General features: G+C 42.6%; 1 protein-coding gene across 2 annotated transcripts in view; it reads right to left on the bottom strand.

The window, feature by feature from the left end:
• LOC119951679 (transmembrane 9 superfamily member 2-like) overlaps positions 1-14,707 on the bottom strand; it is a 158,630-nt gene that overhangs the window by 34,172 nt on the left and 109,751 nt on the right. For both annotated transcript variants that reach the window (XM_038774902.1, XM_038774903.1), the window contains exons 12-15: positions 14,035-14,092; positions 6,597-6,756; positions 4,386-4,537; positions 1,057-1,168 (exon numbers count right to left, since the gene is read on the bottom strand). In XM_038774902.1, the coding sequence (XP_038630830.1) occupies positions 1,057-1,168; positions 4,386-4,537; positions 6,597-6,756; positions 14,035-14,092 (482 nt within the window). The remainder of the gene's footprint in view (positions 1-1,056; positions 1,169-4,385; positions 4,538-6,596; positions 6,757-14,034; positions 14,093-14,707) is intronic.

Here is a 14,707-nt window from a genome sequence, read left to right as displayed (position 1 = left end):
CTCACATCAGATGCATTAGAAAGTCAATCATTATAAGATTGCATTCTTTCACCCAAAGGACAGCATGCAACAGCCATGAATAAATACACTTTAATTATGTTAGCTTCATTAATTGTTTGGTCTCCAAGAAATTAATTGAATATGTAGCTAGGGGAACAGAATGATTTTGTTTAAAGAAAATACCTAGTCTGCAAAAATATAGCTACTGTTTTAGATAATGAACAAACTATTGAACATTTAGGGTCATGTCTGCAAGATACATTCTTTCAATGAGTGCTCCATGTGAATTAATAAGCCATTGTATTAGAAAGACATTTGCAACAATCAAGTTACTATAGCAAGGTTAATGTCTAGCCATGATGCAGAAACTCGAGTCGTGAGAAAGTACATGGAGAAAGTAGTTATGCTCAGGGGATATTCATTAATCTTGAGTAAATGATTAATGTTTAATTAACTAATCACCTTTTAAGTGATTGATAACTTTTTGGACAAATCAGGAAGCCTCAACTGAGAATTAGAACCAATGACAAATAAACAGGGGACTAAACTATAGGTAAGGATTTCCTTAAAAGTAAGATCGTATGATCAATTATAGTTCTGAATTCTTACTTTCCGGAATTCTTGAAGCATCTGTTAATTACTTTTTGTTTAAGTGATTTCTTTATCATTTTCTCTTATGTTTATGCTTTAATGTTTTTTTCGCTACACCGTGACAAGTTTATGTATTATTTTGATCTATGTTTTGATTCAGTTCTTATGAATGTGTACTAAGTGAATATTTAGCAATACTGTATAATCATATTTTGAACACCTCCAATCAACCGGACTGTTTACCCTTATTTGGAAGATAAATAAGAGACCTAACAATTGCAATAAACTGTATGGACAGAGGCTGAACCTCTCTTTTCTATAGAAATGTGTAAAAGGAAATGGGCAGATATAAAACAAAACTACACATTACTGTCTCTGCTGCAGTAATGTTTGAGCATGGACTGCTGTTCATGACTGCAAAAAATGCTGATTGTAAAATGAGATAATGAATTTGGGAGTACAAACCTCTGCGCAAAGGTGGAAGTAACAGAGCAGGATGGTGGCTTCTGAGCAAGTGATGAGTAGAATGATGAATACCAAGAAAAGGAAACCAAACATGTAATACATCTGATGAGACCTGAAAATTGAATATATAATTAATTAATATAAGGTGAATATTGGAAATGCGTTGATACTGAAGCTGATAAATACAAGTGATCTATCTGTTGCCCAAAGAACTTGCAATTCATCGAGAAACAACGCCTAGCAATATTGAATCTTAAATAATTACATTTAAGTAAACCCAGAGTAAAGCTTTTCATAGATCTTAGAATTTACAGTGCAGAAGGAGGCCATTCGGCCCATCGAGTCTGCACCGACTCTTGGAAAGAGCACCCTACCCAAGGCCCACACCTCCACCCTATCCCCATAACCCAACAACCCACCTAACACCAAGGGCAATTTTGGACACTAAGGGTAATTTTAACATGGCCAATCCACCTAACCTGCACATCTTTGGACTGTGGGAGGAAACCGGAGCACACGGAGGAAACCCACACAGACACGGGGAGAACGTGCAGACACGGGGAGAACGTGCAGACTCCGCCACAGACAGTGACCCAAGCCGGAATCGAACCTGGGCCCCTGGAGCTGTGAAGCAATTGTGCTTTCCACAATGCTTTTGAACCAGTAAGAATAAGTTGCACACATCTATATTGAAAAAACCTTGCTGTAAACCTGCTGCTCTTTGCAAACCTCAGCAATGTTTAGCTAGGGTTTGAAAATTGCAGCCAAGAGAAGAGATTGGATAGGTTATTAAAAGTACCTGGATCTGTATCTGAAGTGCTATAATCTGAAAGGCTACAGATCAGGTTACAGAAAGGCTGCAAAGTGGGATTAAAATGAGCAGTTTGTTTATTTTTTCTCTCTTTTCTGGCCAGCACAGACACGATGGGTTGAATGGCCTCTTCCTCAGCGTAACTTTGCTATGGTTCAGACAGCAGCACATTTATCCTCGAAATACCCTTTGTTTCTGTTTTTGCCCCATCACCATTCTCTTTGGCCCTGGTGGACTCACTCTTCTGTCATTCAATCACTGTGGTGTTTCACGCTATCACACGCCTTCCTTTTGCCCTTTCACCGCTCACTCTCAACTTTTTACAGTTCTAACTTTTCCCAGTACTGATACAGAAGAACATATGAACAGGCCTCGGCTATTCAGTCCCCCAGCCTGTTCTGCCACGTGATAAGATCATGGTTACTTTTCCTGTCTAGCTCCTTTCTGCGTTGACTCCCTCATCAATCAAGAATCAAATTCAGCCTTATAAATATTCAGTGACCCAGCTTCCACTTGTATGGGGAAGAAAATTTCATAGACCAACAACCCTCTAAGAGAAAAGATTTCTCATCTCTGCCTTAAATGGGAGATCCTTCATTTTTAAACTGTGGCCAGAATTCTCCGTCCATTCATGCCAGCGGAATTCCCGCCCCCTCTGCAGTGTGTGAAATGGGATGAGAACCAAATTCTCCGCTCTCGCTGGCACCTGGGCGAACTCTGATCAGAGAATCCGGCCTGTGTCTCCTATTTCCAGACTCTCCCACAAGAAGAAACATCCTTTCAGCATTCACCCTGTCGAGTGCACTCAGGATCTTGTGTTCCAATAATCTTCTAAACTCCAATCCATACAGGCCCAACCTGACCCACCTCATAGAATAACTCTTCATCAGAGGAATCAGCTGACGTTCTCTGAACTACTTCAAAAGGTAATTATATCCTTTCTTAAATAAGGAAGTCAAAAATTGTACATGTTACTCCAGGTGTGGTCTTACCAAAGCCCTGCAGTTACAGCAAAACATCCTTACTTTTATATTCCAGTCCCCTTGCAATAAATGAAATCATTCCATTTGCCTTCCAATCCCTTGCTTTGCTCGAATACCAGCCTTTTGTGATTCCTGTACCAGGACACCCAGATCCCTCTGTACAACAGAGTTCTGTAATCTCTCATCTTAAAAATATACTGCTTTTCTATTCTTTGTGCCAAAATGGACCATCTCACATTTTCACACACTATCATCCATCTGTCAGAATTTTGTCCAATTATTCAGCTTGTCTATATCCCTTTGCAGACTCCGTACCCCCTCCTCCCAACTGTTGGGCACGGCAGCAGAGTGGTTGGCACTGTTCGTTTCACAGCGACAGGGACCCAGGTTTGATTCCCGGCTTGGGACACTGTCTGTGCGGGGTCTGCACGTTCTCCCCATGTACGAGTGGGTTTCCTCCGGATGCTCCAGTTTCTTCCCACAAGTCCTGAAAGACGTGCTTGTTAGGTGAATTGGAAATTCTGAATTCTCCCTCTGTGTATCCGAACAGGTGCCGGAATGTGGCGACTAGGGGCTTTTCACAGTAACTTCATTGCAGTGTTAATGTAAGCCTACTTGTGACACTAATAAAGATTATTACTTTCCTCCCCATCTTTGTCTCAACAGCAAATTTAGCAACCAGACATTCTGCTCCTTCATCCAATTCATTGCTATAGATTGTAAATGGTTTAGTCCCCCGCCCTATTCTCTGTGGCACTCTACTAATTATAGATTGCAAACCCGAAAATTACCCATTTATCCCTACTTTCTGCTTCCCGATTGCTAACTAATCCAACAAGTTATCCTCGACATTGAACTCTGATTTGCTATCAAATGTCTTTTGGAAATCCAAATACATTACATCTACAGGCTCCCCAGTACCCACATTGCTTGCTACTTTCTCCAAAAACTCCAATAAACTAGTCAACATTTATTTCTCCTTCTCAAATTCATGTTGACACTGCTTGTATTGAGATTTTAAGTGCCCTGCTGTAACTTGCGGAATAGATTCTAGCATTTTTCCTTTGACATTAATTATGCTAAGAGGCCCACTTTCTGTCTCCTTCCCCCTTAAATAGAGGAGTTACATTCGCTATTTTCCAATCTGACAGGATCCTTCCAGAATTTGGGGCAAGTTGGAAAATTAGAACCAATGCATCTAATATCTCAGCAGCCACTTCTTTTAAGACTGTGGATGCAAGGCATTGGATCCTGGAGCTTGAATGGTCAGTGACCTGAAACATTAACTCGGTTTCTCTCTCTACAGATGCTGCCTGACCCGACGAGCATTTCCACAATTTTCTGCTTTTATTTCAGATTTCAAGCAATGGTAATGTTCTACTTTTCTGTGAATTGACTAGAATGGATTCTGTAGCCACCAGTCACAGGCCAATAATACATTTGAGTTAGCTCAGTATGTCAAACTCCAAATATTTACAGCTGAACAAGAGATGCGATACTGAATTTTTTCCACAACTCAATTCATTTCAACTCACCAGATGCTGTTCAGAATAAAAAATAGCTGTATGAAAATGCACCCAAAGGGTAGGATGCCACCCATGACAATGCCTGGCAAAGGTTTTGTAAAGAACGACTGCTCTGGGATTTGGCGTGGAATTTGATTTGTGCGCACAGGATGATCGATGGGCTGAAAGAAAAATGGACAAAAGTCAACCGCATGCGTCAATGATAACTACAATTTCTATTGTTGCTCACATCTGATTTGCTTGTTCGAAGAGTAAAAACAGGAAACATGCATGTGTTACCCGAGGAACAGAGTCAAACTCTATCTACCAGAGTTTTTTATGGACACCAGTGCCAATTTAACTGATGGCTAATGTGGCTGAGGCTAGCACATCTCATGCTTTGTTTTGCATATTTATGATTTTACTTTGCTACATCCCCTTTTTGTGCGTTGATTCTTCTCCCAGTTAAGTGCATTCTATGAAAATGTGCATCTAAATATTCTGAACACAAATTCTTAAAACAGAATCAGTTATCAGCATGGGCCAGAGTGAAGTGAGGCACTCAATGAATACAGCATCAACTATAATGAACATGCTGCATATTAAAGCTTCACTTGCTTCATTTTGAAAGTAAAGTAATGACTGCAGCATTTCAATTACGTGTCATGTCTCTCACACAGAAAATGTCAACTTCACTACAATTTACAACCCTATTCAATTGCTGCTTCTGATCTCCCCCACTGATTGATGTCTGTTAAAGCTCACAAATAAATTCTCAGGATGTGAGCACTGCTAGCAAGCTGGCATTTAATACCCATCTATAATTGCCCTCTAGAAGGCGGCGGCGAGCTGTCTTCTTGGACTGCCACAGTCCATAATGTGAAGGCGCTCTCACAATGCTGTTAGACCCTGCAATGGTGAAGGAACGGCAACACATGTCCAAGTCAGACTGGTGTGTGCCCTGAAGGTGATAGCTGTTTCATGCTGTCTTGTCCTTTTAAGATGGTAGAGGTCGTGGATTTGAGAGATGCTGTCGAGGAAGTCAGGCGAGTTGCTCCAGTATATTTTCCAGCCAGTATTTGTTGATGGCGAATGTTTAAGGTGGGAGACAGATTTTTTTTGTTCTGTGTGTTGTTGAGCTTCTTGTGTGATGTCCCAGCGGCACTCATCCAGCCTGATGACTTGGGAGGTCAGAGGCTTTTGACAGTCCCATGTATTGGGACACACGTGTGGCACACAGCATAACTACATATTCTTCAAATCAAAAAATAGAAACATGCCAGCAGTAATTGTAATAATTCTAAATAAAAATGATTGCTCGCTCATGGGAAATGAGAGTATACCAGAGCAGGAGGAAAATGAGTTAAACCAGGGAGAAAACTTAACACAAAATGGTTGGATTCATAATACACAGATCGAATGTAATTGTCAGCACGCATAAATTAAATGATATCACTCAGCTGAAATTATCACTTATGGTTTGCTCACCAATGAACAATGGTGATTTATACGGAATAAGAAATGACATGCAAAAAAGGTATGCATTTCCTCAAATATCCACTTTAGCATTTCGAGCAACAGTGACAGAAGGAATGATAACTTGGAGAAGAGCTGCATGCACCATTCTTTTAAGGGGTGATTGAAAAAGGAAATCAGTGCTGTTACATCCAGAACAAGTTGGGTAGGTGAAAATCCCACAATAGAATAATTGCATATGGACTCCTGCCTCAGTCACATTGATGGGCCTTTGGCGGTTCAGATTTACCTTAGTTTCCGTTTGGAAGAAACATTCCAATGCACACAGATTCCATTTCCAAAAATCCTTGGAGCCAATTTACCAGAACTTTGCAGGCTTTCTTGCAATCTTTATAATCACGTTTTTGGACATTTTATTCACCATTTGCATCAAGAATTCAAATACAGAAACTTGTGTCACAATTTAGAAGCTGATAAAAATTATTGCCATTCAATCTTATTCTTAAGTTTTTGATAGTCCAATATCCTGGTCCCAACCACCCTTGCTGGTAACCTATACCAGCCATTGATCACCCTGTGTGCAAAGAAATACTTTCCAAAGTTGGTCCAAAATTTTCCCTTCACAAACCTGTTGGTTGTCCCGTTGCCCGGACTGAACTATAATCAGTTTCGGGTTATTTGCTCCAGTCCATCGCAGGTGTACACACAGCGAATCAACTTTTCAGTTTACAAATGTACATGCAGTAATCATTTTGTGAAACTCACCCTTTTCTTAAATCCAAAATAAGCACCAACAAAAGTCAGGGGCACTGAAATTCCAAACCACATTGCCAAAATTGCAACTAGTGTTCCAAAGGGAATGGCAGCAGATGATCCTTCTACCCACAGGATAAGGTTTGTGATAAAGAAATCAACAAAGACAATCCTGTGAACGGAAGTAACACTGTTAATTTCAAATGTAGTGTAACAGCAGAATTCTATTAGGCATTCTACACAAATCTGGCTTTACAAAAACATAAATTACTGCATAATTCTATTTACAGTGCTCCAGTATTTACATTCGCTGTGGTTGCAATGAATTGCCCAGGAGGGCAGTCTTTTTCATTTCATTTAATTTCAAATTAAGCACGAACAAAGACACAAATTAAAACAAAATATTGTATCTTTTTCAAATTCCACTTGTTAATTATATATTCTTGTGCTTAATTGTATGGAAGTGCTCGGCATTAACTGGGGATTCACTTGCGCCCTAGAGACAGATTAAAACTGCGGTTGTCGAGTTAGGGAGGTACATGTATGTAATATGCATTTTTGTAAATAAATGCTCATAACAATGTATACACATTCGCTCCAATTCTACCCTTAACCATTTTCTTTCTTCAACACTATTTTACATTCAATGGAACAAAGGGAGAAGAGGAAGAGGCTGCAATTTGGACTAACATCAGAATGTTGCCGCTGGCTCGAAAGCCCAATCCGTTCTCTACATTTCATCTATATTTTGCTTGTCACTGAAAACCTTCATTTAGTCCTACATGGCAGGCGGGTCAGGAAAGGTGAGATCTCATGGGATACAGGGCAAGGTGGCAGGTTGGATCCACAATTAGCTCAGTGACAGGAATTAAAGAGTAACGGCCAATGGATGATTTTGTGAATGGTAAATGGTTTCAAGTGTGCTCCACAGCATTCAGTGTTGGGACCCTTGCTTTTTGTTGTAAATATTATTACAGGATTTAGACTTAAATGTGGGAGACATGATTGGGAAATTATTGGCTGTATAGTTGATAGTGAAGAGGATAGCTGTTATTAGTGGTTATCAATGATATCAATGGTTTAATCGAGGGGACAGGGAATAAGCAAATGGAATGTCATCCAGAAAAACGGGAGGTGATGCATTTGGGGACGGCAAAACAAAGCAAGGGAGTACTCAATAAATGGGAACATATTGAGAGGGCTCGAGGAAGTGAAAGACCTTGGAGCGCATGTCTACAGGTCCTTGAAGGTGGCAGAACAGGTGGACAAGGTGGTCAAGAAAGCATATGGAACACTTTCCTTTATTGGATGCGATACTGAATACAAAAGCAGGAATGTAATGATGGAACTGCATGAAACACTGGTTAGGAGTTGTGCGCACAGTTCTGATCACCACATTACAGGAAGGACATCACTGCTCTGGTGAGAGTACAGAGGAGATTTACAAGAATGCTGCCAAGGCCTGACAATTGCAGCCAAGAGGAAAGATTGGGCAGGCGAGGGCTGTTTTCCTTAGAATAGAGGAGCTTAAGAGGTGACCTAATTGACATGTACACAAGATTGAGGGGCCCAGACAGGAAAACTGGTTTCCCTTAGCTGAGTGGCCAATTACCAGGGGACATAGATTCAAGGTGATTGGTAGAAGGATTAGAGGAAACTTAGCCCTACACTTGCCTGGACCCTCTACCACTTGGTCATCCTCTCTTTTTTAAAGATATTGTAAGGAAATAGAGATAATTTAAGCAATTTCTATAAATATTGTGCATATTAGAAAGAAGGTATAAATTTAACTTCTGGTATTTCTGTAATTTTGTGCTACGGGTTAAGATTTCAGTTTAGCTTCACGTTGAACAAGTCTGTAGGTTTAGTTTCACTTTAAATCCTGCTTGCATTGTAATAAAGTTTTACGATGCAAAAGCAATTACAATCTTAAAAACACCACATTGAGAAAGCAGAAACAGTGAGATTTCAGTTTGAACCAGCCACCGCAGAGGCAAGAAACTTTCCACAGAAACTGACAGGACAGAGAGCAAGTTGCTAAAGAACAGAAAGTCTCAGAAGCCAGAGAATGAGACTTCCAGGAAGTTGAAAGAATAAAGAACAGAAATCTGGAAAGAGGGTTTTGTCCAGTGAAGTCGGGAGCAGAGAGAGAGGCTCCCAGTCAAAGATTGGCTGCAAGGTGCAGACCTGGAAATGTTAGCTTGCGAGAAGCCAGACATTCGTGGTGATCTTAACGTTGGTGACAGCTTAATACAGCCTGTGAAGGAGTGGTATTCTGTAGGCACTTGGTTTCTGAGTGTGGGGTGTCTGACCACATTTCACTTACATGGTTTACATCGGCTATGTATTCTGTAGGTGTTTACATCTGTAGGTATAGCTGGGGTGTAGGAGTATCATAATATAGTTAATCTTTTCTTAATTAATAAATGCTTTATTATTTTATTACACATTCGTCAGAAATCACGTCAGTCAGTTCATCCACATGTTTAAACAGAAAATAAAAGTTAGGATCCATCAAGCTAGGTTCCACTCTGGGGTCTAACTTGTCTGGTAGTAACATCAGCTGGGTAACAATATTAAAAAAGCTATAGAGTTGCAAGTTGTTATTGTTGAATTTTTATTCTAATAGATTGCACAGAATCTAACTCTTGAGCAACAGCAAATGAGTGGAATGCAGCTTCATTGCATACTATTTTATAAATGCTGAGACTAATTTCCAGAGCACAGTGGCACTGTTGCTAACACTGATAATAATATTTTATTATTGTCACAAGTAGGCTTACATTAACACTGCAATGAAGTTACTGTGAAAAGCCCCTCATCACCACACTCCGGCACCTGTTCGGGTACACTGAGGGAGAATTCAGAATGTCCAATTCACCTAACAGCATGTCTTTCGGGACTTGTGGGAGGAAACCGGAGCACCCGGAGGAATCCCACGCAGACACAGGGAGAACATGCAGACTCCGCACAGAAAGGGACCAAAATGAAAAATCTAACTTGGGACCCTGGCGCTGTGAAGCAATAGTGCTAATCACTGTGCTACCGTGCCGTCCATGCTAACATCTCTGGTGGCAATGATGGGCTGAACAGTCGCATATCAGGTGGCTCTCCTCCAGAACACAACCATACAGGCACTTTTAGTCGAATTTAGCTCAAAAAGTCGGACTCCATTCACCCAGCAATAAGAAAGGAAGAGAAGAGGAACAACAATATGCCAACGAATGGGAGCTCAAGAGGTCATAGAGATGGCAGGAGCGGAGGGAAAGGTCAAGAGCAACGGGTTGATGAGATGGTGGACCCACGAGCTGAGTGTTCCAAGGCCATCCCAGAGACCGACGACAACGAACAAGCCCCCACCCCCCTCCATCCGCCTGCAGATGGATGGAAGACATTCCTGACCAAGGGACAGTTGGCGATGAGTGAGGCGATAAAGGTGGAGATCCAGGTAGCGGTCAAGGTCACAATGACGGAGGTGCTGGTCGCCATGCAGATGGCGATCAATGTTCTGGGGAAGAAGCTGGAAGCTCAAGGTAAGACGATGCAGGAGCTTGAGAAGACTGACCAGAGCGACACGATTGTTGCTCTAGAGACCGAGATTAAAAGTTTGGTGACAACCCAAAAGAGAAGGTTGAGGACCAGAACCGGTCCCGGCACCAAAATATGGATTGTGAACCTGCCAGAGGGGATAGAGGGCAGGGACCCAACAGACTATGTGGCCCAGTTGCTGGGCAATCTTCCCCAAACCGCCATAGATTGACAGGGCACACAGATCACTCCAACTGAAGCCAGAAGTGGGGGAGCAACAAAGGGCAATAGTTGCCAAATTACACAGGTATCAGGACCGGGAGACAATCCTGAGGTGGGCAAGACAGACAAAGGCGAGCAGCTGGGAAGGACACAGAATCCGCGTCTACCAGGACATTGAGGCAGACCTGTCAAAACACAGGGCCGAATTCAACCAGGCGAAATCGGCCCTGTACAGGAGCGGATTTGAGTTTGGAATGTTGTTCCCAGCTATGCTCTGGGTCACGTTGCAAAATAAGGAACATTATTTCAACACCCAGGCAAAGGCGGACGAGTTTGAACGGACGAACGGCCTGGACAAAGGGCAGGAAAGACAGCGCTGAGGGCGAAACAGGGGAGAAAGAAAAGCTATGATGGACTGACACCATGCTTCCGTGGGACAGTACTGTCTCGCTCTGAACAGAACTGTTAAAACACAGGAACGGCAAGGCTAGCGGAGCCCAGGAGAGGGTGAAGGAGCAGCAATCTAGCAGGCACACGAAAGGGGGGTAAGATCAGCCCCGGGAGGGAGGCCACCATACTAGTGGGGAAAACTAGCGCAGAAAGTATTAGAACAAGGGAGCCGCAGTGTACCTCCCACCAGGGAGGGATCGTCTGGCGGCGCAGGGGAATCATAGGGAAATACAAGGATAACAAATGGTTGGTTTTCAGATTGGCTTCATCAGTTACGGTGCAGGTTGAGGGAACCAAATGGCACGGCAAGCGGCCACTTTGGAGGGTCCCTGAACAAAAGGGGACCCTGAGTGCAGGGGCCCGATCTCATGGTGAATAAGGTGACCGTGGACATTTTGGACGGCCTCAGAGTGCATGGGAGTGTCCACCAGGCAACTATAGTTGATCCCTCAAGTGGGAGGATGAATGTGGGGTGGGGACACTGGAGCGAAGCACTGAATAGGGCCAACTCTACCTCCTCCTGCGCAAGGCTCAGCCTCATGCAATTTAAAGTGGTGCACAGAGCGCACCTAACCAGAACCCGAACGAACAGGATCTTGCTGCAGGTAGAGAATCAATGCGAACCGTTCCAAGGAGTCCCAGCCAACCACACCCACATGTTCAAGGCCTGCCCCAGACTCGTCAGGTTCTCGAAAGACTACATCGAGGCGATGTCCAAGGCTGTGGGGGTGAGAGTGGAGCCATGCCCAAGAGTGGCAGCCTTCGGGGCAACGGCCCAGCCAGAACTACATATGGGGAAGAAGGCCGATGCCCTTGCTTTTCCTTCCTTAATTGCCCGCCGGAGAATCCTGCTTGGCTGACGATCGGCAGCACCACCCACAGCTGCAGACTGGCTCACTGACCTTTCAGAATTTCTCCACCTGGAGAAGATCAAATACACCATCCGAGGGTTGGACGAGGGCTTCCACAAAGGGCGGGGGCCATTGATCAGCCTGTTCAAAGCCAATAGTGATTAGGAAGAAAGGGGGAGGGGACATAAATGAGAGCAGCCAAGATCTCACAGAACAGATAGGAACAAGGGAGTGGGGGGGGCAAGGAAGGGGCGCAGTGAACCCCCGCCAGCGGAGCCATAGGTTGAACAGCAACAGCCACAAAATGAAAAAAGAATATAACAATACAACACCCATGGCAAAAGAGGTGGCCAAGATGGAGCCCGACTATCAAAGGGGAAGGGAGACCAAGGAAAGGGGGAGGGGTGATTAATGGGGTACATGCAAATTGTACAAAAGAAACGTCTCATTCTATAAATATTGTGTTCTTTTATGTCTAATTGGTGACTTGGGAAATTCTAATAAAAATATTTTTTAAAAACACGACTACCTCAGGGACCAGGTTCTATTCCAACCTTGCACATTCTCCGTGTCTGTGTGGGTTTTCTCCGGGTGCCCCGGTTTCCTCCCACAATCCAAAGATGTGCAGGTTAGGTGGATTGGCCATGATAAAATTACGCCTTAGGGTGGAGTTGCAGGAATAGTGCAGGGAATTCGGCCTAGTTAGGGTGTTGTTTCCAAGGGTCAGTGTAGACTCGATTGGCCGAATGGCCTTCTTCTGCAAAGCAGGGATTTTATGATTCTGTGACTGCCATAATAGGCGTGTTATGGTCAGTGGTTAACGTTGATGAAAAAAATGAAATGAAATAAAAATCGCATATTGTCACAAGTAGGCTTCAAATGAATTTACTGTGAAAATCCCCTAGGCGCCTGTTCGGGGAGGCTGGTACGGGAATTGAACCGTGCTGCTGGCCTGCCCTGGTCTGCTTTAAAAGCCAGCTCTTTAGCCCTGTGCAAAACCAGTCCCTAAAAAACAATTTTTTTTGATAGAAAAAACGATAATCAAACCTTTATTTTCTTTGACATTTGAAACGGTGTTCGAAATTTAAGCCAAGACTGTCATTTTCTTTGAAAGAAAGTAGGAGAAGTACTTTCAATAAGTACGTTCCTTCCGCTTTAAGTAAATGAGATATGCTGCAATTTAAAAACCAATTTACACTAATGGAAAAGTATTCTGGGTGCAGTCACAATTGTTAAAGGAGAAGAACATAGAGGAGTGCAATGCAAGACTGATTTTAGGCGAATGTGTAATGTCACGGTGCAAGTGCAAGTTTAGAATTGATGATCAGGAGGGAGATTCATCCAAGGACATAATGTGATGCCGCCCTTTTGCTGCTCTTGCAATGTAAGCACTTTATAAATCAACACCTTTAATTTTTGATTCGCGACACTCCCCTATTCCTTGATTAAAACATGAACCAAGGCTGTCTACTTTCCATCTCACGGTCTTCCTGTCCATTAAAATGATTAGGAGGCGTGGAAGAGAGATTGCCAGCTGGTTAGAGCACAAGTGGGGAACCTCTGGGCTTTAATTTTAACTACTGTATTTGTTGTGTTATGCTGCTTCGGATAACACAGGCTGCTGCTTGATGCAGTCTTAAATAAAGGCTGCTCCAGACTCTGAAATGAGTTCAGCGTGTTTATTGAACTATTAACACAGTTCTCAACTCTCTGCTAATCTAACTGTAGTAACTCAGTCTAACTGTATCAGCTTGCTCTAAGCCACGTACTGGGGTGTGATGCTGCTGATCAACCCTGTCTAACTCTCTAGATGTCTGTCTGTGGAAGGAGGCAGGGTGCGAGTGCCTCATCCCTTTTATAGTGTTTATGTCATGCCCCCTTGTGGGATGCCACCCGAGTGTCCTGACTGCCTATTGGTTGTGTCCTATTATGAGTGTTCATTGGTTGCATGTTTGCATATCATGACAGTATTAAGACATCTCTGCCTGTGCATGTGTGCAAGCTGAAATCCAAAGTGCAGGAAATAGCCTCAAGCTGTCACCAGCTCTGTGAATGCATCCTTAATGTTAATTCATCATTAATGTGAATTTTACTCAACTCTTTTGGAATGTAAACAAACAGCATGTTTATATGAGGGGCCAAATAACCTACACCTGCTCCTATTTATGTTCTTATTCAGTATCTAGTTACTTAAGCAATCTGAAATAAATGAAACATATCAGAACTCTATCCTTTAATCAGGTATCTATTGTCCTACACTGCACTGTTTCAGCAAAATCTACTCATCTCACACTATCTGAACATGTGACATTAACTCATGCAAACTATGTGCATTACTAATACCACAGCCAAGCATAGATTCTATAACAAACCACAGAAATAAAGCGACAAATACTAACCCAGGACACAGAAAAGAAGTCAACAGAACATTGGTCTTCCATTTCTCACCGCCAAAAGCTGTGGAAAGATTAGAACAATTAAACAAACTACCCTCAAAGATAATTGTGTAAAACCTTTTTTTGATTGAGTAAGCGAGTACTGAAGTCTTTTCCAACATGAAAACAGGTCTCGTCACTCTTAATTTTGCTCGCATTGAGGGGCCAGGGCCACCTTTCTTTCAGTTACTACTGTAGTACGAAGGTAGACATAGAACAGTTCTCAATTCATAACAATCGCTGCAGAGACTTTGTTGCCTTTATGCAGAGCAAGCATTTGTTGAACAAATTTTTCTCCCAGACATGACCATGAGGCAAAATAATTAAAGAAAGCTTTGCTTTCCCCAAAGTGTTTCTTTCAAAATGGACAGGAATCCAAAGATTTCCCAAATTGTTCTGACGAAAGATCATTGACCTGAAACATTACCTGTTTCCCTCTCTACAAATACTGCTGGACCTGCAAAGTATTTCCAATATTTTCTGTTTTTATTTCAGATTTCCAGCATCCCAGTATAAGAGTTATGGGGATGTTAGGGGAATTTGGCCAGTTCTCGGGGTACAAATTGAATATGGGCAAAAGTGAGGTGTTTGTGATGCAGGCGAGGGGGCAGGAGCGGAAACTGGGGGTCTTGCCGTT

This window comes from Scyliorhinus canicula, chromosome 17, assembly GCF_902713615.1.
Source record: "Scyliorhinus canicula chromosome 17, sScyCan1.1, whole genome shotgun sequence".
Classification (NCBI taxonomy): domain Eukaryota; kingdom Metazoa; phylum Chordata; class Chondrichthyes; order Carcharhiniformes; family Scyliorhinidae; genus Scyliorhinus; species Scyliorhinus canicula.
This window is presented reverse-complemented; position numbering and strand designations above follow the sequence as displayed.